At 46.2% G+C, this 27,182-nt stretch overlaps 1 protein-coding gene across 4 annotated transcripts in view; it reads right to left on the reverse strand.

Moving 5' to 3' along the window:
* Positions 1 to 27,182, reverse strand: part of ATP2C2 (ATPase secretory pathway Ca2+ transporting 2) — a 75,787-nt gene that overhangs the window by 42,613 nt on the left and 5,992 nt on the right. For 3 of the 4 annotated variants that reach the window (XM_004280089.4, XM_012536824.3, XM_033406358.2), the window contains 2 exons: positions 3,256 to 3,366; positions 1,625 to 1,741 (listed from right to left, as the gene is read on the reverse strand). In XM_004280089.4, coding sequence (XP_004280137.1) covers positions 1,625 to 1,741; positions 3,256 to 3,366 — 228 coding nt within the window. Of the gene's footprint in view, positions 1 to 1,624; positions 1,742 to 3,255; positions 3,367 to 27,182 lie in introns of those variants that run through there. The other variant, XM_033406360.2, reaches the window with a different exon arrangement.

Here is a 27,182-nt window from a genome sequence, read left to right on the forward strand (position 1 = left end):
AAGTGGTTGAGTTCCCTGTCACTGCAGGTGACAGACAGGAGAATCACAGCATCTGGCATGCAGCAGATGCTCAATGAACAAAAAGAATTAATAAGTGAGAGCACGTGGACTTCCTGTGCCCATCAAGGGCGGGTAAACATGGCCATTGGGAGCTTCCTTCCAATCCCGCGAGGATTCCCTGAGATGGATTCCTGAACTGATGAGGTTAAGAAGAATAAGCACGTTTCCTGCTCTTAGAAACTGAAGAGATTGCATTCCCGGAAAGGCCCTGGCTGGAGGACAGCCCTTGGCGTGAGGTAGAGGCCAGGTGAGCAGGTCCTAGTGGAAGGGGCAGCCAGGGCAGAACTGACCAAGGCCCCACTCCAGAAGGGAGAATGTCCCTCACAGCCTGCATGTCTGCCCCCTTCCCTGAACTTCACCTTCCAGGAGCCTCTGCTGCCTCTTCCCAACACTGGGATTCCAGGAAGTTTCTGGGTTGCCCAGAACCACCTGCATACCTAGAAGCCTATTTTGGGGCCGAAATGCTTCCATGAATGACATCCCTAGGGCACTGAGAACCGACCAATGAGCGGGGTGGGGACTGGAGGAGAAAGGAAGGTGAGGATGCTGCAAGGAGGGCTGTGATTGGTCCCTGAACTGACCAATCAAGAGAGCCCTAAATGTGAGCCAGGGGAAGGCAGCTGAAGCCGGGCAGCCCTGAGTTAGGCTAAGAGGGAGGTGTCGGGGCTGGAAGAGGGTGCAAAAGGCCAGAGGGGACACTGAGGCAATCTGCATGGCTTCACGTTCCCATGGCTTCATGGGAAGTTCTGCCTGTTAACTGGAACTTTCAGAGCTGGTACTGGGGGGATGGGGGGTTGCTTTCTAGACGGGAATTTGCAGCCGTGTCTATTTCCATTTTTTTCCCCCTTCCCAATGGCTTCCAGGCGTTTGACTCATGCCCCACGCATTCAGCACCAATGGCAGAGGCTAAGGGGGCCGGGGCTCTGGAACCAGATGTCTGGCTTCACTTCCCAGCAGTGCCACTAACTACTGCGTGACTCTGGGCCCTGGTTGCCAGATAAACTACAGGTCACCCAGTTAAATGTGAATTTCAGATAAACAAGGAACTTTTTTTTTTTTTTAAGTATAAGTCGGTCCCATGCAACATTTGGGACATAGATAAAAAAAAAGAACAGTTTTTTTATGTATGTGAAATTCAAATGTTAACAGGGCATCCTGTAACTTTATTGGCTAAATCTGGCAACCCTACACAGCCTCGGGAAATGTTTCAACTGCTCTGTACTTCACCCTTCTCATCTCGAAGTGGGGATTAGGAAGATGATTAAGTGAGTTGATGCTTGCGGACTCACTCAGTCAGCGTGTGCCTGGTACATGGTAAACCCTCCCTGAACGGAACAACTACTATTCATGGCCATGGTTGCTGGGGTAGTTAGTGATCCCTCCTGCCGGCTAAGAGCAGCCTGAATGGGGAGAGCCTTGTTTAACTTTGTAGTACAGTTGCTCCACACCCTGGGACTTGTCCACGGACACCCTCAATCCATACTTAAACAATGAATGTCCGTCCCCCACCCCTACCCCCCAGGCATGCACGAGTTCATTCACGGAATGACACCTACAGTCCTACCTGATCGAGATATTTCTTCCACACGGGTTCTGTGTTATCAGCGACAAACTCATTCCAGCCATGGACCAGCCTGCGCTGTGTCACCGAGAACTCTGACAGTCCGTTCTGTAAATCCACCTGGAGGGAGAAGGATGGGCCAGTAAGGATTAAGAAGCCCAGGTCACAGGATACCCACTCTGGAAGGCAGCTGCTGCCATGATGATCAAGGAAAATGGGCTGTCCACAGAGGAGGGGGCACCGGTTCAAAGACACCGAGCAAAGAGGGGCAGAGACAGGAGGAAACCCAGAGTCCAATTCTTTGTCAGTTAGGCCACACTCTGCCCTCCAGATACTGCAGAAAAGACAGCCTTGGGCCTACATTTCAAGGAGTGCAACTGTAGTATGGACACCTGGAGATGCAGGAACACTTAGGTTTCATCTTTAGAAAAATGCGTGGGCCTGGGAATGTAAAATGGTGCAGCTGCCGTAGGAAACGTTATGGAAGTACCTCAAAAAATTAAAAATAGGGCTTCCCTGGTGGCGCAGTGGGTGAGAGTCCGCCTGCCGATGCAGGGGATGCGGGTTCGTGCCCCGGTCCGGGAAGATCCCACATGCCACGGAGCGGCTGGGCCCGTGAGCCATGGCCGCTGAGCCTGCGCGTCCGGAGCCTGTGCTCCGCAACGGGAGAGGCCACAGCAGTGAGAGGCCCGCGTACCGCAAAAAAAAAAAAAAAAAAAATTAAAAACAGAACCACCGTATAATCCAGCAATTCCATTTCTGGGTGTGTATACCCAGAGAACTGGAAGGCCATCTCAGAGAGATATTTGTCCACCCATGTTCATAGCAGCATAACATACAACAGCCAGAGGTGGAAGCAACCCAGTGTCCACAAATGCATGAATGGATAAGCAAAATGCAGTGAGGACACACACACACACACACACACACACACACACACACACACACACACACACACACACACACACACACACACACACACACACACACACACACACACACACACACACACACACACACACACACACACACACACACACACACACCCCCCCCCCCCCCCCCATGTGTGCTCAGTTATCTAAGTAAAGATAATTAAAAACATAAAGCAAGCAAAGTCCTTCAGCCTCAGAGGGGAGCCTCATGGAACAGAAGTGGTTTTTTGGTTTGGGTTTTGTCTTGTACTGGCCAGGAATTCAAATTCGCTGGAGAAACTGGTGAGATTTGTTTTCGGTCACTGGAAACACCATGGATTAGAAAAGATGAAGGGTGTGCACAGCACACGGTGAAGAGTTTGAGCTTTGATGTTAAAACACCTGGACTCAACTCTGGCTGTGCTGCTGTGGAACCGTGTGGGTCCCCTGAGACATCCTCTGTCTCCCATCAACAGGTACACAGAGAGCTGGGAGGATCCTGGCTGCTAGGAAGGGCCTTGACGATTAGCGCCACTGCCATTAACGTGGATGCCACTCCTGGTGGAAATCAGAATGGCTCAATGGCGATAGTATTTTCTAGCAGTGATGATAAAAATGTACTACAGCACAGAATTCTAAAGCCACTTTCAGGACTTTGTACTGCTCTCTCCTTAATCTAAAAACCCTACCGCACCTGGCATCAGATACAAATTCAATTCTTACATAAAATGCTTTGGCCAGATCCTCTCTGTGGCATTTGCTTGCTTCCTTGGCGGGCAGAGCGACCACCGTCTTCTCTTTCTCGATGGCTTTCAACTCATTTTGTCCGTCAATCTGTGAAAAGAAGCAGGATTGCTATTAGGCGCACAGGTTTTGTACTGATATGTCTTTTTAAAGTCTAATATACAAAGAGAAAGTGTGCAGATCTTAACTGTACAGCTCGAATTTTCACCAACTGACCCATATAACCAGCCTCCGAATCAAGAAACAGACATTACCAGCCCCCAGGAGATTTGTTTTGCTGGGGTTTGAACCCTGTGTAAATGGTAACATGCAATATATATGCTTTTGACTCAAGGTTATTAGTGAGATTCACGCATGATGTGTGTAGTGATGGTTCGCTAATTTTCATGGCTGCATAATATACCGCCAAAAGACTATAGCACAATTTCTTTATCTGTTCTACTGCTGATGGATTGTTTCCAGTTGTTGGCTGTTACAGATGCAAGCACCGGAACTCACAAAGCTGACGGAACAAGGCAACAATGCACAGGCTTAGAACCCTGGACCTTCAACGTCTGGGATTCTGTGAAGTTTGCCCCATACTACAGAGAGTGCCCCCTGATGGTGACTGGCGATATCACAGCCTGTTCTGGGAGATGTCTGCAATAACCTAAGAAGAGGGGGGAACCCGGCCAAGGTATGGGTGTCTAGCAGGTCTGGGAAGAAGCCACCTGAAACACCTGAAGGGTGTGGGAGGACACGGGAACACAGAGGAGACCTCATAATTAGGAAAACGCTGAGTATTTTTGCAAAATTATTCCTAGTATTCTTACCCCTAGAACATGATAATCATCTTTTCCTTTTCCACCAGGTAGTCTGGCACTGGGAAGGAGGAAGGGGAGTGGCATTGGCTAACCTCTTCCTTCAGCTGGAACAGAGACGGTAAATTCCTCTGTTACTTCTTGCCATTCCCCGCCCGCCCCCATCTCCCAAACGCCTTGTTTGCTTAGAAATGCACTGCTAACCACACCCACTTCCGGGGGGTGCTTCTCACCGTGCCAGTGACCAGGAAGCAACCAATGATTATTACACATATCACTCGACAGACTCTCTCTGCTTAAGTCAAGCTTACTTTCTTCACTGTGCAAGATCCACTTCCCAGAGAAATGCCCATCACAGCCGAGACAGGATGTTTTTTCTGCTCTCAAGACCTGGTTCAGTGGTACCAAATCAAGTGCTCAATCCTTGATCACACTGCAGATGGACACAGTCCTGGGGTTACAGGACCTGCCTGCCTGGTGTTCTCCAGCTGACCATTTCTGTCTGGCATGACCACACTCAACTCACTTTTTACGCAGCATCTCAAGCAACCCTGAAGGTATAAATCTAGCCCCCTCCTCTCCCTTCTGCTCGGCCTCGGGTGGGGCAGCAGCATACTAGCTAAAAAATCCACTGCCCACTGGAGGAGTCCTGTGTCCCCAGGAGTGGACTGCTCCGGTGCCCCTGCAGAAGATGGTACACTTTCCCGACTGCCAAACCAAACTTTAAATCCAGGGTTCTCAACCAAGGGCAGTTTTGCCTCCTGGGGGACTTTGCCACTGTCTGGAGACATGTTTGGTTGTCATAATGGGCAGGGGTGCTACTGGCATCTAGTGTAGAGGCCACTTGTGCTGCCAAGCATCCTACAAGGAATGACCTGGAAAAGAAACGTCCATCCAGCTGAGGGCGAGAAGACCTGCTTTAGAAATAGATGATGGGGGACTTCCCTGGCGGTCCAGTGGTTAAGACTCCACGCTCCCAATGCAGGGGGCCCGGGTTCGATCCCTGGTCAGGGAACTAGATCCCGCGTGCTGCAACTAAGAGTTCACATACCGCAACTAAAAGATCCCGCACACATCAAGGAAGATCCTGTGTGCCGCAACTAAGACCCAGCACAGCCAAATAAACATTTAAAATAATAAATATTTAATAAATAATAAATAAATATTAAATTAAAAAAATTTTTTGAAGAAAGAAATAGGTGGGGGTCCTGTCCTGATGTCTTCCCAGACCAGCTGAGTTACCTTGCTCTACCCTCTCGGCACCCTGGAGGTCTCCTTGACGGCACTTACACAACTTTCATTTGCAACATGACCAGCAAGTGATTATCACTCGGATGCCGCCATCTGCTCATGACGCAGCCCCTCCAGAAGGCAAGACCAGGGCCTGGTACCCAGGGGCTGCTCCGCGAGCATCTGTCAGTCAGAGCTCAGGACACCAATCCAAGTGTACGTGCACTTAGCGCCACGGTGTGGACGACTGGATACGCACTCTCGGCCACAAGCCTCATTTTACCCTCATTGTCAGCACTGCCCAGGAGACAGTCCAGCTCCACTGGCCAGCATGTCACCTCGGGCAAGTGTTGACCTCTCTGATCATAATTTCCTCATCTGCAAAATGGGGATGATGATGGCTAGCTACCTCGTCCTGCTTTTTTGGAATCAAGCAAGTGTGTGCCTGTACAGGGCTTGACACAGTCCAGACTCACCATGAACTCCGAGTAAATGCTGGCCTGGTACCTGTCTCAGGGACCAGGCCTCCGACACTTGGTTGGAATGACAATGACGGTGACATCACTCGGGTGGCTCAGCCACGTTCAGACAACTCAAGAGCAGGAAGACGCCCAGAGCGACAGAAGGGGCACGGAGGTTGGAATCACACAGACCTGGGTTCAAATCCCCCTCTGTCACTGACCAGCCCCGTAACCAGGGATGATAATCTGTCCCAGGTAGTTTTGAAGATTTAAGAAAACCCAACTCTGTAATTGTGCCTTGCACGTGGCAGGTGCATTCAGTAAATATTTCACAAGCGACCAGCAGCCTAAAGAACCAGAGGGATTTAGGAGGTGTGGTGACCCCAGCACTGGAGGAGCTTCTCTGTGGGACTTTGTCTCTTTGGAGATGATATTCCCTGATGTTCTCTCAGAGGCCGAGGCTTCTACAAGTGGCTCTGGAAGATACATAAATATTTAAATCTGTGTGGTTTTATTTTATTTTTAAATTTTTATTCATTTTTTTGAATCTGTGTGCTTTTATTTTTTAAAATTTATTTTATATTTGGCTGGGTTGGGTCTTCCTTGTTGTGTGCGGGCTCTGTCTAGTTGCAGAGAGCGGGGGCTACTCTTCGTTGCGGTGCGCGGGCTTCTCGTTGAGGTGGCTTCCCTTGTTGCAGAGCATGGGCTTCAGTAGTTGTGGTGTGCGCAGGCTCAGTAGTTGTGGCACGTGGGCTCAGTAGCTGTGGCTCATGGGCTCTAGAGCGCAGGCTCAGTAGTTGTGGTGCACGGGCTTAGTTGCTCTGTGGCATGTGGGATCTTCCCAGACCAGGGCTTGAATCCATGTCCCCCACAGTGGCAGGCGGATTCTTAACCACCGCGCCACCAGGGAAGTCCCGAATCTGTGTGTTTTTAACCAACACTGAAAGTACAGGCAGAAAAATTGTGAATTCTATTTTTTAAAAATCTCCTTTGATTTGCATTTGATGCTAGGCTCAAATAATTTCTCTACATTTCAATTTTTTTAAGAAAAGAGATCAGGAAACTTACACAAGCCTCTTAGATAGCTTCATTCACCAGAGGGCAGACAGCAGAAGCAAGAAGAACTACAACCCTGCAGCCTGTGGAACAAAAACCACATTCACAGAAAGACAGACAAGATGAAAAGGCAGAGGGCTATGTACCAGATGAAGGAACAAGATAAAACCCCAGAAAAACAACTAAATGAAGTGGAGATAGGCAACATTCCAGAAAAAGAATTCAGAATAATGATAGTGAAGATGAACCAGGACCTCAGAAAAAGAATGGAGGCAAAGATCGAGGAGATGCAAGAGATGTTTAACAAAGACCTAGAAGAATTAAAGAACAAAGAGAGATGAACAATACAATAACTGAAATGAAAACTACACTAGAAGGAATCAATAGCAGAATACCTGAGGTGGAAGAACGGATAAGTCACCTGGAAGACAGAATGCTGGAATTCACTGCTGCAGAACAGAATAAAGAAAAAAGAATGAAAAGAAACGAAGACAGCCTAAGAGACCTATGGGACAACATTAAACACAACAACATTCGCATTATAGGGGTCCCAGAAGGAGAAGAGAGAGAGAAAGGACCCGAGAAAATATTTGAAGAGATTATAGTTGAAAACTTCCCTAACATGGGAAAGGAAATAGCCACCCAAGTCCAGGAAGCGCAGAGAGTCTCATACAGGATAAACCAAAGGAGAAACACGCCGAGACACACAGTAATCAAATCAAAAATTAAAGACAAAGAAAAATTACTGAAAGCAGCAAGGGAGAAATGACAAATAACATACAAAGGAACACCCATAAGGTTAACAGCTGATTTCTCAGCAGAAACTCTACAATCCAGAAGGGAGTGGCATGATATACTTAAAGTGATGAAAGGGAAGAACCTACAACCAAGATTAGTCTACCCAGCAAGGATCTCATTCAGATTCGATGGAGAAATCAAAAGCTTTACAGACAAGCAAAAGCTAAGAGAATTCAGCACCACCAAACCAGCTCTACAACAGATGCTAAAGGAACGTCTCTAAATGGGAAACACAACAGAGGACAAGAACCTACAAAAACAACCCCAAAACAATTAAGAAAATGGTAATAGGAACCTACATATCGATAACTACCTTAAATGTGAATGGATTAAATACTCCAACCAAAAGACACAGGCTTGCTGAATGGATACAAAAACAAGACCCATCTATATGCTGTCTACAAGAGACCCACTTCAGACCTAGGGACACATACAGACTGAAAGTGAGGGGATAGAAAAAGATTTTCCATGCAAATGGAAATCAAAAGAAAGCTGGAGTAGCAATACTCATATCAGATAAAATAGACTTTAAAATAAAGAATGTTACAAGAGACAAGGAAGGACACTACATAATGATCAAGGGATCAATCCAGGAAGAAGGTATAACAATTATAAATATATATATGCACCCAACACAGGAGCACCTCAATATATAAGGCAACTGCTAACAGCTATAAAAGAGGAAATCGATAGTAACACAATACTAGTGGGGGACTTTAACACCTCACTTACACCAATGGACAGATCATCCAAAATGAAAATAAATAAGGAAACACAAGCTTTAAATGACACAACAGACCAGATAGATTTAATCGATATTTATAGGACATTCCATCCCAAAACAGCAGAGTACACTTTCTTCTCAATTGCGCATGAAACATTCTCCAGGATAGGTCACACCTTGGGTCACAAATCAAGCCTCAGTAAATTTAAGAAAACTGAAATCATATCAAGCATCTTTTCTGACCACAACGTTATGAGATTAGAAATGAATCACAGGGAAAAAAGTGTAAAAAACACAAACACATGGAGGCTAAACAATACGTTACTAAATAACCAAGAGATCACTGAAGAAATCAAAGAGGAAATCAGAAAATACCTAGAGACAAATGACAATGAAAACACGACGATCCAAAACCTATGGGATGCAGCAAAAGCAGTTCTAAGCGGGAAGTTTATAGCTATACAATCCTACCTCAAGAAATAACAAACATCTCAAATAAACAATCTAACCTTACACCTAAAGGAACTAGAGAAAGAAGAACAAACAAAACTCAAAGTTACTAGAAGGAAAGAAATCATAAAATCAGAGCAGAAATAAATGAAATAGAAACAAAGAAAACAATAGCACAGATCAATGAAATTAAAAGCTGATTCTTTGAGAAGATAAACAAAATTGATAAACCATTAGCCAGACTCATCAAGAAAAAGAGGGAGAGGACTCAAATCGATAAAATTAGAAATGAAAAAGGAGGAGTTACAAAAGACACCGCAAAAATACAAAGCATCCTAAGAGACTACTACAAGCAACTGTATGCCAATAAAATGCACAACCTGGAAGAAATGGACAAATTTCTTAGAAAGGTATAACCTTCCAAGACTGAACCAGGAAGAAATAGAAAATATGAACAGACCAATCACAAGTAATGAAATTGAAACGGTGATTAAAAATCTTCCAACAGGGGATTCCCTGGTGGCGCAGTGGTTGAGAGTCCGCCTGCCGATGCAGGGGACACGGGTTCGTGCCCCGGTCCGGGAGGATCCCACATGCCGCGGAGTGGCTGGGCCCGTGAGCCATGGCCACCAGGCCTGCGCATCCGGAGCCTGTGCTCCGCAGCGGGAGAGGCCACAACAGTGAGAGGCCCACGTACCACAAAAAAAAAAAAAAAAAATCTTCCAACAAACAAAAGCCCAGGACCAGATGGCTTCACAGGCGAATTCTATCAAACATTTAGAGAAGAGCGAACACCTTTCCTTCTCAAACTCTTCCAAAAAATTGCGGAGGAAGGAGCACTCCCAAACTCATTCTATGAGGCCACCATCACCCTGATACCAAAACCAGACAAAGATACTACAAAAACAGAAAATTGCAGACCAATATCACTGATGAATATAGATGCCAAAATCCTCAACAAAACACTAGCAAACAGAACCCAACAACACATTAAAAGGATCATACACCATGATCAAGTGGGGTTTATCCCAGAGATGCAAGGATTCTTCAATATACACAAATCAATCAATGTGATAAAACATACTAACAAACTGAAGAAGAAAAACCATATGATCATCTCAATAGATGCAGAAAAAGCTTTTGACAAAATTCAACACCATATATGATAAAAACTCTCCAGAAAGTGGGCATAGAGGGAACCTATCTCAACATAATAAAGGCCATATACGACAAACCCACAGCAAACATTACTCTCAATGGTGAAAACCTGAAACCATTTCCTCTAAGATCAGGAACACGACAAGGATGTCCACTCTCACCACTATTATTCAACATTGTTTTGGAAGTCCTAGCCACGGCAATCAGAGAAGAAAAAGAAATAAAAGGAATACAAATTGGAAAAGAAGAAGTAAAACTGTCACTCTTTGCAGATGACATGATACTATACATAGAGAATCCTAAAGATGCTACCAGAAAACTACTAGAGCTAATCAGTGAATTTGGTAAAGTAGCAGGATACAAAATTAATGTACAGAAATCTCTTGCATTCCTGTACACTAATGATGAAAAATCTGAAAGAGAAATTAAGGAAACACTCCCATGTACCACTGCAACAAAAAGAATAAAATACCTAGGAATAAACCTACCTAGGGAGACAAAAGCCCTGTATGCAGAAAACTATAAGACACTGATGAAAGAAATTAAAGATGATACCAACAGATGGAGAGATATACCATGTTCTTGGATTGGAAGAATCAATATTGTGAAAACGACTATACTACCCAAAGCAATCTACAGATTCAATGCAATCCCTATCAAATTACTAATGACATTTTTTACAGAACTAGAACAAAAAATCTTAAAATTTGTATGGAGACACAAAAGACCCCAAATAGCCAAAGCAGTCTTAAGGGAAAAAAACGGAGCTGGAGGAATCAGGCTCCCTGACTTCAGACTATACTACAGAGCTACAGTAATCCAGACAATATGGTACTGGCACAAAAACAGAAACATAGATCAATGGAACAAGATAGAAAACCCAGAGATAAACCCACGCACCTATGGTCAACTAATCTATGACAAAGGAGGCAGGGATATACAATGGAGAAAAGACAGTCTCTTCAATAAGTGGTGCTGGGAAAACTGGACAGCTACACGTGAAAGAATGAAATTAGAACACTCCCTAACACTGTACACAAAAATAAACTCAAAATGGGGCTTCTCTGGTGGCGCAGTGGTTGAGAGTCCGCCTGCCAATGCAGGGGACATGGGTTTGTGCCCCGGTCCGGGAAGATCCCACATGCCGCCGAGCAGCTGGGCCCGTGAGCCATGGCCGCTGAGCCTTCGCATCTGGAGCCTGTGCTCCGCAAAGGCAGAGGCCACAAATGTGAGAGGCCCACATACCGCAAAAACAAACAAACAAACAAAAAAACCTCAAAATGGATTAGAGACCTAAATGTAAGACTGGACACTATAAAACTCTTAGAGGAAAACATAGGAAGAACACTCTTTGACATAAATCACAGCAAGATCTTTTTTGATCCACCTCCTAGAGAAATGGAAATAAAAACAAAAACAAACAAATGGGACCTAATGAAACTTCAAAGCTTTTGTACAGCAAAGGAAACCATAAACAAGATGAAAAGACAACCCTCAGAATGGGAGAAAATATTTGCAAACGAATCAACGGACAAAGGATTAATCTCCAATATATATAAACAGCTCATGCAGCTCAATATTAAAGAAACCAACAATGCAATCCAAAAATAGGCAGAAGACCTAAATAGACATTTCTCCAAAGAAGACACACAGATGGCCAAGAGGCACATGAAAAGCTGCTCAACATCACTAATTATTAGAGAAATGCAAATCAAAACTACAATGAGGTATCACCTCACACCAGTTAGAATGGGCATCATCAGAAAATCTACAAACAGGGCTTCCCTGGTGGCGCAGTGGTTGAGAGTCTGCCTGCTGATGCAGGGGACACGGGTTCGTGCCCCGGTCCGGGAAGATCCCACATGCCGTGGAATGGCTGGGCCCGTGAGCCATGGCCGCTGAGCCTGCACGTCTGGAGACTGTGCTCCGCAATGGGAGAGGCCACAGCAGTGAAAGGCCTGTGCAACGCTAAAAAAATAAAAAATAAAAAATAAAGTCTACAAACAACAAATGCTAGAGAGGGTGTGGAGAAAAGGGAACCCTCTTGCACTGCTGGTGGGAATGTAAGTTGATACAGCCACTATGGAGAACAGTATGGAGGTTCCTTAAAAAGCTAAAAATAGAATCACCATATGATCCAGCAATCCCACTACCGGGCATATACCCAAAGAAAACCGTAGTTCAAAAACACGCATGCACCCCAATGTTCATTGCAGCACTATTTACAATAGCCAGGTCATGGAAACAACCTAAATGCCCATCGACAGACGAATGGATAAAGAAGTTGTGGTACATATATACAATGGAATATTACTCAGCTATAAAAAGGAACGAAATTGGGTCATTTGTTGAGACGTGGATGGATCTAGAGACTGTCATACAGAGTGAAGTAAGTCAGAAAGAGAAAAACAAATATCGTATATTAATGCATGTATGTGAAATCTAGAAAAATGGTACAGATGAACCAGTTTGTAGGGCAGAAATTGAGACACAGATCTAGAGAACAAAGGAATGGACACCAAGGGGGAAGCGGCGGGCGGGTGGTGGTGGTGGTGGGATGAATTGGGCGGTTGGGATTGACATGTATACACTGATATGTCTAAAATGGATGACTAATAAGAACCTGCTGTATAAAAAGTTAAATGAAATAAAACTTAAAAAAAAACAAAAAAACTAATACTAAACTTTCTTTGGGTTATTTGTATAGAAATATGTTAATATAAATGTTTCAGGAAAAAAAAAATCCATCAAGAGATAAATGGGTAAGCAAAGTGTGGTCTAGCCACACAATGGAATATTATTCAACCTGAAAAAGGAAGGGAATTCTGACACCTACCACATCATGGATGAAGCTGGAGGACCTTATGCTAAGTGAAATACGCCAGTTACAAAAGGACAAATACTGTTATGATACCACTTATGTGTGGTACCCACCATAGAGAAATTCATAGAGACAGGAGGTAGAATGGTGGTTACCAGCAGCTGGGGAGGAATTAGTGGGTTTTTTGTTTGTTTGTCTTGTTTTGTTTTTGGCCACGTCGCTCAGCTTGCGGGATCTCAGTTCCCTGAGCAGGGACTGAATCTGGGCCACGGCGGTGAAAGCGCCAAGTCCTCACCACTGGACCGCCAGGGAAGTCCCGGGAGTTAGTGTTTAATGGGGACAGAGTTTCAGTGGGAGAAGTTGAAAAAGTTCTGGAGACGGACGGTAGTGATGATTGGAGGACCACGTGAATGTACTTAATGCCACTGGACCATGCACTTAAAAACAGTTAAGATGGTAAATGTTATGTACATTTTACCACACACACACAAAATCCACAAGCAAAAAAAAAAGGATCAAAGGAATCCACTCCCTCTGCCTTTGTGGGTCACGATTAGCAGGAGTTCCCACCATTTCTCAGGAACTCCCAGTTTGTCCGAGCGCATGTCCCTGGGAACCAGCCAAGTGGCCGAAAGAGGCTTGGGTGTGTAAGGGGAGGGGCCAGGAAAGGCCGCCTGGAGGGGGAGGGTCCACATTCCAGCTGTGTACTGTGACCATGACGGTGGGGACAGAGTCTGAGCCCAAAGTGGGAGGGCACCTGGCCTCCAACTGTGTTCTCTGAGTGAAAGTCATTGACACACTCCCAGGTATGTGAACAAGAGAACAGAAAACAGGGACTCAAATAACTACACGTTCGTGGACGTTCACAGCAGCACAATTCACAGCAGCTCAAAGGCCCGTCAACGGATGAGGGATGAACGAGATGTGCTCTCTCCACACAATGGAATATTATTCAGCCTCAAAAAGGAATGAAGTGCTGATGGATGCTATGCTCTGGGTCGAACTGTGTCTTTTCAAAAAAGATACCTTGATATGGAAGCAACCTAAGTGCCCAGTAATAGATGAAGAGATAAAGAAGATGCAGTGTATATATATGTGTGTGTGTGTATATATATATATATATATATATATGTAAACACACACTCACACACACTCACACACACACAATGGAATATTACTCAACCATAAAAAGAATGAAACCTTGCCATTTGCAACAGCATGGATGGACCTAGAGAGTATCACGCTCAGTGACGTAAGTCAGACAGAGAAAGACAAATACTGTAGGATATCACTTATATGTGGACTCTAAAAAACAAATGAACAAACATCACAAAACAGAAACAGAGTTACAGACGCTGAAAACAAACAAGTGGTTGTCAGAGGGAAGAGGGGTGGTGGGAGGAGAGAAATAGGTGAGGGAGATTAAGACGTACAAATTTTGCAAACTGCAAAATAAACGTGTCGCAGGTATGAAATCGACAGTGTGAGAGGGACACATGCAATTATTAAGTAATATCTTCGTATGGTGACAGATTGTTACTAGACATCCTGGTGATCATTTTGAAATATACAGAAATGCTGAATCACTATGTTGTATACCAGGAACTAACATAGTGTCATAGGTCAATTAAACTTCAAAAAACAACATTTGATCTCATAGAAAAAGAGATCAGATTTATGGTTACCAGAGGTGGGGAGGGTGAATTGGATGAAGGTGGTCAAAAGGTTCAAATTTCTAGTTATAAGATAAATAAGTACTAGGCATATAATGTACAAAATGATAAATATAGCTAACAGTGCCGTATGTTATGTACAAAAGTTGTTAAGAAGGTAAGTCCTAAGAGTTCTCATCACAAGGAAAAAATATGAGCTGGATGTTCGCTAAACTTACTGTGATAATCATTTCACGATGTGTGTAGGTCAAATCATTCTGCTGTACACCTTAAACTTAGTGCTGTATGTCAATTATATCTCAATAAATCTGGAAGGAGGGACTTCCTTGGTGGTCCAGTGGTAAAGAATCGGCCTTACAATGCAGGGGACGCGGGTTCGATCCCTGGTCCAGGAACTAAGATCCCACATGCCTCGGGGCACCTAAGCCCGTGTGCCACAACTACTGAGCTCTCGCGCCTCAACCAGAGAGCTTGTTGCCGCAAACTACAGAGCCCACGTGTTCTGGAGCCCACACGCCACAGCTACAGAGCCCATGCACCCTGGAGCCTGCGCGCCACAACTAGAGAGAGAAAACCCGCATGGCGCAACTACAGAGAAGCCCGCACACCACAACGCAGAGCCTGCACACCGCAACACAAGATCCCACGTGGCTCAACGAAGATCCTGCGTGCTGCAACTAAGATCGACGCAGCCAAAAATAATGAAATAAATAAATAAATAATAAAGAAATCTTAAAAAAAAAAATCTGGAATGAAAAAGAAGCTACCTTGAAGTTATAACCCCCAGAACGTCAGAATGCGACCTCATTTAGAAATAGGGTCTTTACAGAGGTAACCAAGTGAGAAGGAGGTCACTAGCGTGGGCCCTAATCGAATATGCCTGATGTTCTCATAAGAAGGAGTGCTCTGGACACAGGGACAGACCCACATGGCCAGAAGACGATGTGAAGACAGAGCAAGGAGCGATGCCTCTGCAAGCCCAGGACATCAGGGATCGCCAGCAGGACCGGAAGCTAAGAGAAAGGCATGGCACAGGTTCTCCACTACAGCCGTTAGAGACAGCCAGGCCCTGCCAACACCGTCATCTGGGACGTCTGGCCTCCAGAACCGTGAGAGAATAAATTTCTGTTGTTTGAAGCCACCATAATTTAGAGTGCTTTGTCTCAGGAGCCCTAGGGAATGACGACAATCCTCCAACACGGATGAACCTCGAAAATTTCACGTTGAGTGAAGGAAGCCGAACACAAAAGCCACGTATCACGTGATTCTGTTTTTAGGGGATGTCCAGAACAGGTAAATCCACGGAGACAGAAAGTAGATGCATGGCTGCCAGGTGCCGGCGGCAGGGGGATGACTGGAGAGCAGCTGCTCTGGGTGTGACGTTTCTTTTAGGGGTGACCAAAATGTTTGGAGCCCTCCACTGGGGGGTTCCACCAGAAGCAGGGGTCACATGACATTAGGGATGCACTCGGTGCCACTGAATTGGTCACTTTAACGTGGGGAATTTTATGTTATGTGAATTTCACCTCAATAAATTTTATCTTTCAAAAAAAAATTTAAAAGCCACTTGGGGACTTCCCTGGTGGCGCAGTGGTTAAGAATCTGCCTGCCAATGCAGGGGACATGGGTTTGAGCCCTGGTCCGGGAAGATCCCACATGCCGCGGAGCAACAAAGCCCGTGCTCCACAACTACTGAGCCTATGTTCTAGAGCCCGCGAGCCACAACTACTGAAGCCCGCGCGCCTAGAGCCTGTGCTCTGCAACGAGAAACTACCGCAATGAGAAGGCCGCGCACCGCAACAAAGAGTAGCCCCCGCTCGCTGCAACTAGAGAAAGCCTGCGTGCAGCAATGAAGACAAAACGCAGCCAAAAATAAATAAGTAAATTAAATTAAAAAAAGAAAATATTCCTTCTTTAAAAAATAAAAAGCCACTTAGACTTGAACTCCCTCTAAAAACTTGACCTGTGTCCCCAACTCGCTCCTGGGCCCCAACTGCATCAGGTCTCAGACCTCCGCCCCACCCCTGCGGGTCTCCAATCCCTCTGCCGCATTTCCGTGTGGTTTTCCCCGTACCCCTAACCTCCGTTCTGGGCTTCACGCTGGAGACCACACACTCACTCCTCTCCTTCCCCACGATCGAGCTTGGGAAGAAGCCGTCTACACTTGCTGTCTCTGCTTTGTTAACGCCCATCCACTTCCCAACCCACTTCAGCCGGGGTCCCAGGTCCCTCCTGTGTTCCCAGGCTGCTAGGACAGGGCATCCGCAGGGGCGCACCCCGCCTTACTGCAGGGCTGCCATTCTCAGAAAGCACAGCCCTCAGATGGGACTGGAATGTGGTCCCTGTTCCCACTGGCACGTGGGTGCTCTCGTGTGGCCCCCTCTACCCCTTAAGGACATGTGCTTTGTGGATTCTGCCAGGTTTGAATCGCAGCGTTTTCCTTCTGTAAAGACTGGCCCATCCTGACTCAGGTCAGGCACCCTCTGGGGCACCCCTGATTCTCCCTTCCTGTCCAGCCTGATTTGGGAGGCACCACCCCTCCTTTGTGTCTTTTTTTTTTTTTTTTTTTGCGGTACGCGGGCCTCTCACTGCTGTGGCCTCTCCCGTTGCGGAGCACAGGCTCCGGACGCGCAGGCTCAGCAGCCATGGCTCACGGGCTCAGGCGCTCCGCGGCATGTGGGATCTTCCCGGACCGGGGCACGAACCCGTGTCCCCTGCATCGGCAGGCGGACTCTCAACCACTGCGCCACCAGGGAAGCCCCCCCCCCCTTTTTTTTTTTTTTACAAAGTTCTTTTTCACTAAGGTGAAATTCACATAACATAAAATGACCCATCTTGGAGTGAACAATTCAGGGAGATTCAGAACATTCTCAGTGTCGTGCAATCACCCCATCTACCTAGTGGTGAGACATTGCTGTCACCCCAAAAGGAGACCTCGTACCATCATCAGTCACACACACACACCCAGCTCCTGGCAACCTCCAATCTGCTGTCTGCCTCCACAGATTTACCAATTCTACATATTTCATATGAATAGAATCATATAATATGTGACCTTCTGTGCCTCCTTTGTGACCCCCGAAGGATCGTTTGCTCACAGAGGACAGACCCACACTGGTGATGGTGAGTGGGGTCTTCCCGAGACCCGAGGAAAGAGTCTGGAACACATGAACTTCTCAGGGCATTTTCACCAAGCAAGACAGTCCAGGGCTGATGCTACCTGGCGGAGGCTTCCAAGGGAACCACAGAGGTAAACAGCATCGCTGAAAGATGAGCTGTGAGCTCACGGCAGAGCAAGCGACCACATGGCACCTGGGGGTGAACCGTCTCCTCTGAGCAGAGCCCGGCTTCCTCTGCGTCCCATCCAGCTCTGGTTCACCTCAAACACTTACTGAGTTAGACCCCAATGCTCGCTTCCCTCTTTAAAGGGTTCATGCAAACATTTATTTCTGCAACATATTTGCCCCAAACCTCCCCCATGCCTCGATTTCCCCCTCTGCAAAGTGGGGGTTATAACAGCAGGGATTCCATAAGCTGCCGTGAGGTAACGGGAAACCAGGGACTCGGAGCCCCGAGTTCAGGGCCTGGCACCCAGGAAGCATAAGCGAACCTAAGCAATGGGGTGATGAACAGGGACAACAGAGGGCGGGGATGTCCTCATCCTCCAGCAGCTCCAAGAACACGGTAGGGGAGGGGGTTCCTAATAGGGCCGCCAGAATAAGCAAAAAAAAAAAAGAAAAGAAGTGCAGGATGTCCAGTTACTTCCGAACTCCAGATAAACAATGGATCATCTTTCAGTATATGTGCTTGGCAAACACTGCATAGAACTCACGTATACTAAAAAGCGATTCGCTGTTTATCTGAAAGTCAAATGCAGCTGGACGTCCTCTGGGGATCTGGCAACACCAGGAAGGAACAAGCCAAGAGATGCCCGTGACCCGTGCGGCCATACCGTGACGGGGACACCTCGCCCTACGAAGGAGCCACGGGGCCCCGGTTCAGAGTGCGGGCGCTCAGGAATCGCGAGAAAACAGCCTTGAAGAAGGTGCAGGAGTGAGCTCCCATGGAGCAGAGGGGGCCTTCAGGTGGAACGGCCACCAGGAAGAGCCAGCAAGTGGCCCACTTGGGAGTGAGAGTCTGCCTGCCGATGCAGGGGACGCGGGTTCGTGCCCCGGTCCGGGAAGATCCCACATGCCGCGGAGCGGCTGGGCCCGTGAGCCATGGCCGCTGAGCCTGCGCGTCCGGAGCCTGTGCTCCACAACGGGAGAGGCCACAACAGTGAGAGGCCCGCGTACCGGAAAAAAAAACCCTATGATAAGCCATAATGGAAAAGAATATGAAAAAGAATGTGTGTGTGTGTGTGTATATATATATATATATACACACACACTTATATATATATAACTGAATCACTTTGCTGTACAGTAGAAATTAACACAACATTGTAACTCAACTATACTTCAATAAAAGAAATTTTAGGACAAGTAGGAAAAAAAGAAACCACTGAAGTACTAGAAGAAACTATGGACTACATTTCAAAAACATCTCAGAGTAAGAAAGGGCGTTCTGAGTGCCAGATGAAGCCAGACGCCAGGAAGGAAAAGACTGATAAATTCACTACATAGAACCGGGTTGTCTTCTGCAAGAAGCACCACACGCTAAGTCCCAAGGTAAACACCACACTGTGGAACATATCTGTAGCTTAGAACACCGATGAGAAACAATTCCCCAAACAAATGAAGGGCTCTTACTTATGAAGAAGGGAAAAAACTAGCAGCTCATGTTTTTCAAAAATGGGCAAAAGGGGGGCTTCCCTGGTGGCGCAGTGGCTGAGAGTCCGCCTGCCGATGCAGGGGACGCGGGTTTGTGCCCCGGTCCGGGAAGATCCCATGTGCCGCGGAGCGGCTGGACCCGGGAGCCATGACCGCTGAGCCTGCGCGTCCGGAGCCTGTGCTCCGCAACGGGCGAGGCCACAGCAGTGAGAGGCCCGCGTACCGCAAAAAAACAAAACAAAAAGGGCAAAGGACATAAACAAAGAGTTCACAGAAAGGGAATAATGATGAATAACTTTGAAACATGAAAGGATCATCAAACTCATTTAAAATCAGAGATTCGCATTCAAGAGACTCCAGTACACCCTCCGCCACCTATCTGATAGGTAAGGTTCCAGAAATTTGTAACAGGAGAGCTGGTGCCAGGGGGTGGGGATGGAGCCTCTCATCGAGGCCGGGAGGGGCAGGTGAAGCCAGATGAGCCCCAGGGGAGGGCAGGCGGCAGCATCAAAGTTGAAAACGGACCTGTTCTCCTCATATCGTTTGCAGATTTATTTACTGCAGAATGGCTTCTGTTCAGTCATCCACTGCAATATTGTTTATAATAACGAAGTACTAGAAACAACCCACGTGATGCTAATAAAGGATTGGTTACATTAATTACGGTAGCACCATACCGTGAAACCCTTTGCTGCCACCCAAAGAGCACAAACGTTTTTTTTTTCTTTACCTACATGGAAAATGTGAAATATATATGGCAGTATAACTTACACACAGTCCTGTACACAAATCCTGCGTGTGCCTGGACGCACTTCTGCGCATGTGTACGACAGAGTAACCCCACCAGGTGCCACGTGGAACCTCTCCAGCTCCCAAAAGGCTCCCTCGGGCCCTCTCCTGGTTGACAGCCCCCCAGAAGATGACCGACACTGGGGCTTCTATCAACGTGGATTTCTTCTGCCCGTTTGGGAACTCCACACAAAGGAAGCCGTACACATGTACTCCTGTAACTGGCTCTTAGCAAGACTCATCCAGCTTGTTCCATGGTCTGTAAGTCACTGTCTTTTGTTGCTGTGTAGTATTCCCAGGATGCCATTGCATGGATATGCACGATTCATGTAACTCTTTGCATGTGGTTGGGTGTTCAGGCTGTGCCCAGTTTGGCCTCTTATACATAACACTGCTGGGACCACTGTGCGCACGTCTTTTAGCAGACAGAAGCCCCCATTTCTCCTGGGCACAGACCTAGAAGTGGACCGCAGGGTCACAGGGTGGGTTTACGTGCTTTTAGTGACAGTAGACACCGCCCAAGAGTTTTCCCAAGTAGTGGTACCATTAGCAATAGTTTGAGAAGAAAAAAAAAAAAGGTGCAGCATGTCATGAGCAATATGCTAGCCTATGTATAACCAGAAGGAGAAGAGGATGGATTTGCTAGTCGAATCAGGGCACACCTCCAGCAGAAGCCACAGAGACCGGGGGCTGGGTCGCCTTTGGGGCTGGGAACAGGGTGGTGGAAAACCGAGGCAGTGACAGACTCCTACTGGACCCCGTTTTGTATCTTCTTAAATCTTGAACCACGCGTAAGAATTGCTGATTCCAAGGGGGAGAAACCAGTCCTGACCAAGCCTGGGGGCAAAGCTGGTGCAGGAGGGAAGGGGCTTCCTGGGAACAGGGATGCTTGGAGAATCAGACTGGGCCGGTGCTCACTTGGGAAGGAGGGGCAGAGGCTGTGACCAGAGGGACCCATAAGGAGGCCGGTAGGGCTGGGCGCACAGAGCAACAGGAGGCTCCGATCCTGGGGCAAGAGTGATGTAATGAACTCAAAGGGCCTGCCCACTGCTTTCTTTTTTGTCCCTTTTCTTTTCCCTCTCTTTTTTTCCCCCTACTACTTTTTAATACTTGTGGAGCGATGTGGGGGGAGGAACCCTCACTGCAGAAATTGGGTGGAGGCCCACGTCTCACTGATCTGGGCTCTGATTCTAGTTCCCCCAGCTACCAGCTGTGCAACTCTCAGCAACTCCCTTGACTTCCCTGAGTCTCAGTGTTCTCCTCTGTAAAATGGGAATGATACCACACACGGAGCATTGCCGAGGCGGGGGTTCTTAAAGTCCAGCCTCAGGTCAAGATGGGTTTCAGAGGTGTTTTCCAGTCCGTGAAATCACATCTAGGTAGTGTTTGTGGTCTGTGAGTGTGTGTGTAACGGTGGTGTGACCCCAGACAGCAAAGAACTGCCAATAGGACATGAGATACTCAAGAAAACATATGTTGTTGGGGGGGTGGGGTGCAGTGCAGTCGAGGGGCCAAGAGAGAAGACAGCAGAGCTAGGAGGTGGCCAGTGGATTGGGGACCAATAGGTGGTTGGCAAGGTGAAGAGCCTGGTTACACACAGGGAGATTGGCAATAAGTAAATATACCAAAGATCCTGGGAGCTGGCGCTCTCCCTGTTGGTGAAGGGACTTACAAATATATAAAGAGCTGGCACCAGCCCTGTGGTATTTATTGCATTGAACTCTATGATCAAGTATATTAAAAATATGTATGTGTACACATACACACAGGTATAAAACTAAATATGGCTCTAACAGTGTACACATACACACACACCTGCTCTGAGGGCCCAGAGGCCGTCATACCCCAAGAGCATGAACACACATCATACCAGATCTTGATTTCTAAAGACCATTCTTCCAGTGAAAAGACAGCCAAGACTCCTGGGAGAAATGGCTGATTCCAGGGCTGGGGTAGGGAAGGTACCCAATGAGTCTGGAATTTCTTGGGATGCCAGAGAGCAGGCAAGTGCTCAAAGAAGGATGGAAAAATGTCTAGAGGATGCAAACGTCACCACGAGAAAAGGCTTCTATTGGCCAAATCTGGGCAATCTGGGCATCAGAATAAAAAAAAATTGATGGTAACCAGTTTTAACCCACCTAATAGAATAGGAATTTGTGAGCTCATAACGATACGTGAATGAATACACAAACAACTACGTGAAGAGGGGAAAGGGGCAGCTCTTCCTGATATCAGAACACAGGTAATAAATGAGGGAGGAATGAGGAAATTGGAAATTTTCTGTTTAGCAAACATTATAAAAGTAATGGAAGATGGCCAACAAACACATGAAAAAATGCTCAATACCACTAATTGTTAGAAAAATGCAAATCAAAACTACAATGAGGTATCACCTCACACCGGTCAGAATGGCCATCATCAGAAAATCTACAAACAATAAATGCTGGAGAGGGTGTGGAGAAAAGGGAACCCTCCTACACTGTTGGTGGGAATGTAAATTGATACAGCCACTATGGAGAACAGTATGGAGGTTCCTTATAAAACTAAAAACAGAACTACCATATGACCCAGCAATCCCACTACTGTGCATATACCTAGAGAAAACCATAACTCAGAAAGACACATGCACCCCAATGTTCACTGCAGCACTATTTACAATAACCAGGACATGGAAACAACTTAAATGTCCATCAACAGAAGAATGGATAAAGAAGATGTGGTACATATATACAATGGAATATTACTCAGCCATAAAAAGGAACGAAGTTGGGTCATCTGTAGAGACATGGATGGACATAGAGACTGTCATACAGAATGAAGTAAGTCAGAAAGAGAAAAACAAATATTGTGTAATAATGCATATATGTGGAATCTGAAAAACATGGTATAGACGATCTTATTTACAAAGCAGAAAGAGACACAGAGTGAACAAACATATAGATACCAAGGGGGAAAGTGGGGTGGGATGAATTGGGAGATTGGGATTGACACATATACACTATTGATACTACGTATAAAGTAGATAACTAATGAGAACCTACTGTATAGCACAGGGAACTCTGCTCAATGCTCTGTGGTGACCTAAGCGGGAAGGAAATCCAAAAAAGAGGGGATATATGTATAATTATAGCTGATTCGCTTTGTTGTACAGGAAAAACTAACACAACATTGTAAAGCAACTATACTCCAATAAAAATTTTAAAAATAAATAAATAAAAGTAATGGATTCAGGCAAGGATCACCAACAGAAAATGAGAAACAGGCTATTGACATAGCCTTAATGCGACTCGTCATAAAATACCAGTTGATTACAATGGGGAAACAGTAACTTTATAGCAGAGAAACTTGGCCAGTAGGAGTGGAGAATTCAAGCAGAGAAATCAGGCAGACCCAGGTCCGAGCTCCTGGGCAAGTTACTTCACTTTCCAAGGCTCAGATTCCTGCAGGGATTCTTGTAAGGATTCAAAGTAATGTGGTGTATCCACACATGTTCAGTGGAACATTGTTCTAAAAATTAAAGAAGGGAAACTACTTAAATGCCCATCTGCTGGGGAGGGAGGTTAAATAAAAATGGCTACACGGCCACTAGAAAAGAATGTGCTGCTATTCACAATAGCCAAGACATGGAAACAACCCAAATGTCCATCGGCAGATGAACGGATAAAGAAGATCTGGTACATATATACAATGGAATATTACTCAGCCAGAAAAAGGAATGAAATTGGGTCATTTGTAGAGACATGGATGGACCTAGAGACTGTCATACAGAGTGAAGTCAGAAAGAGAAAAACAAATATCATATTAACACATATATGTGGAATCTAGAAAAATGGTACAGATGAACTGGTTTGCAAGGCAGAAATAGAGACACAGATGTAGAGAACAAATGTATGGACACCAAGGAGGGAAAGGTGGGGAGGGGGTGGTGGGATGAACTGGGAGATTGGGATTGACACGTATACACTAACATGTATAAAATAGATAACTAATAAAAAAAAGAATGAAATAATGTCATTTGCAGCAACGGATGGACCTAGAGATTATCACATTAAGCGAAGTAAGTCACAGAGAAAGACAAATACCATATGATATCACTTATATGTGCAACCTAAAATATGGCACGAATGAACCTATCTACGAAACAGGAAGACTCACAGACATAGAGAACAGACTTGTGGCTGCCAAGGGCAAGGGGAGGGAGAGACGGAGGGGTGGAGAAGGGATGGAGTTTGGGAGTTTGGGATTAGCAGAGGCAAACTGTTACATAATAGGACAGATAAACAACAAGGTCCTACTGTAGAGCACAGGGAACTACATTCAATACGCTGTGATAAACCATAATGGAAAGGAATATGAAAAAGAATACATAAGTGTATAACTGAATCACTTTGCTGTATTGAAGAAATTAACACAACACTGTAAATCAACTATACTTCAATCACATTTAAAAAAGAAAAGAAAAGAATGTGATTGATTGGGATGTATTGCAGGGATGTGGGGAGAGTGGAGGAGTTGCTGACGGTGTGTGCAGTAGGACCCTATGTATGTAAAAAAAAAAAAAAAGACTTATGTTGTTGTGTATAAATAACAGTAACTACTGTGATCAGGTGCTGCCCTGAGTACTCCGTTAGTACTGAATCATTCCACTCCATAACAGATCTCTGATTTGTGTGCACTTGACACCACTGGAGAGAAAACAGAGGCACTGGAAATATTAAGAAATTTGCTTAACATCTTCCGCTGGCTGCGGAACTGGACTTTGCAGCCAGGTATCTGGTGCTGCAGACTCCAGTGTTCCTAACCATAGCCTCTCTAGAATTGCATAGAAAGGGGGCCAGGACCACCCAAGCAAACGGTAATCTGATTACTGCAAACTGATTAGCTGGCAAACGGTACCTCCCTCCTCCCCTCACTAAGGAGGAAAGTTAAAGCAAAGAAGTGGGGCAGTGAAGGAGGAAGCCCAGTCTCCGCAAACTTTTACTGTGGTTCATGAAAAAACAAACAAACAAAAACTAAGACAAGTTTCGAAAGGGAAAAGAACAAAGGACAAAGAGGGAGGCAAATAAAGAAAAAAACCATGCAGCGTTCCTGGTTCATAAAAGACAGTTGAAAAATAGCAAGGTAACGTTAGCCTAATTCAGTGGTCAATGAAGGCGAAACTGTCACTCAAATTTCAATATGCGGGTACTTGGGGGAGGGAGGGGCAGAGAGAGGGGCAGCCCAGTAGGTTGATTTCTGAAACTGGAGATGAGGTGCTGCTGAATGAGACCAGCGACCAGCAGGATCCCCCAGGCAGAGAGGTACCTCCCAGATCAGAGGAGGGAGGCCATGTTCCAGGGCATGCATGACATGTGGCCCATGGAAACAATTAAAATGAGACTATGTAGCTTAAGTGCAAATCTCAGTTCGCCAAGTCCCTGCCACCTCCTCCAGGAAGTCTCCCTGGATTGCAGCAGTAGCGTCCCCACAGGTGACAGGCATACACAGGCGGTATCCAACTCCTTTCTTACATGCACTGCTTTCTTTCATGGGACTTATCTCATTTTGTAATTATATGCTCACTATATAATTACTTGATGACTTACCCACCAGACTATAAGCTCCACTCAGTAGACGGGTGTTTTATTCACTGAAGGGGTCTGGCCTCAGGAGGACAGATGTCACAGGGATGGCGAAGCAATGGTTCCCAAACTCACTGAACATCAGAACCACCCGAGGGCTGGTTACAACTCAGATTCCTGGGCCCCAGACCACATGTGAGGAAGAGCTGATCGAAAGGAGCCACAAAAGTATGTGAGGGTCAGAAGGCTGTGCGGAGCCTCAAAAGGAGGAAACCAGATGGCAAGAACTTTCCGGCATCTCCGACTACGGACCTCACGCAAAGATGCCCACCAGGCCGGCTCAGCAGGTGTGCTCAGGAGGGCGTGTGCTGCGTGCAACACCCTGCCGGCGCTGACCTGAAATTCTCAGTCATTTTTCACGACAGGAACCCACACTTTCGTTTTGCAAATTATGTAGCTGGTCCTGCCCTCACCACTGAGCACCTCCCTGGGCACAGAGCTGAGCACTGGACAACGAACAAGACAGTGATGATTCCTAATAAAACCCAACGTCACATTTTGAACTAGGCATTGTGCGGCGTTTTAAACCGTTCTCTCATTTATTCTGTTTTGTTTTTAAAATCTTTTGGCCGTGCCTCGTGGCATGCGGGATCTCAATTCCCTGACTAGGGCTGGAACCCGTGCCCCCTGCAGTGGAAGTGCAGAGTCTTAACCACTGGACCGCCAGGGAAGTCCCTCTCATTTATCCTTGTTTTGTTACTACGGTCATACTCGTGTGAGTATCTGCATATATCACCTAATCTAATCTTCACCAAGAGTCAGGGAACAGCACCCACGGGGAACCTCGAAGCCACTATGGGCACATCCCCGCTATCAGACAAAGACATTGATGTGGAGAGATGAAGTAAGTTTGCCCAAACTCACGTAGTCATAGTGATGGAACCTGGGCTCCACCTCTGGGCTTCTGGCCCCAGTCCCTGCCCTAAACCAAGACCTCCTGGTTAGGAGCAATCTTCTAGGCCAATATTCTTTTCCCCATACCCACAAGGTCCCCCAGATTCAGTGTTACTGGAGAGGCACAGACCGGAGGATACTGAGACGTACACGGGGTGATCCTGAGATGTACACGGGTTGATCCTGTGTGTCAGCTGTAAATCTACCAGAGCCCGACCACAGTAGTCCGGTTTCAGTGGTTTGAAATATAAAGAATACTTATGGGTAATGCCTGACTTTATTCTAGATGTTTCAAGTCTCTCTTACCCCGGGGACTCCAGAATCATGAACTTTGAGCACGTCTTCCTTGGCACGTACTTGAGTTTCAAGTTGGGTCAGACACGTGCTCTGCTGGGCTCTGCTCCCTGCCCACGGGAAGTTCACGGGCAAGACGAGCTAGAAGAACACAAGCCATTTCCAGGGATTTGGGGCACACTGGTGGGGTCGATCAACACAACCTTAAAAGAGTGTCTGCAACCTCCACAGAAGGTTACATATTTCCCCAGTGTGACCCACAGCTTTCCCCCTACCCCAAATACCCATCCACATATTTTCTGCAAGGAACATAGTATTACAGGCTGAACTGTGCTCCCCCCAAATGCCTGTGCTGAAGTCCTAAC

This window comes from Orcinus orca, chromosome 20, assembly GCF_937001465.1.
Source record: "Orcinus orca chromosome 20, mOrcOrc1.1, whole genome shotgun sequence".
In the NCBI taxonomy this organism is placed as follows: domain Eukaryota; kingdom Metazoa; phylum Chordata; class Mammalia; order Artiodactyla; family Delphinidae; genus Orcinus; species Orcinus orca.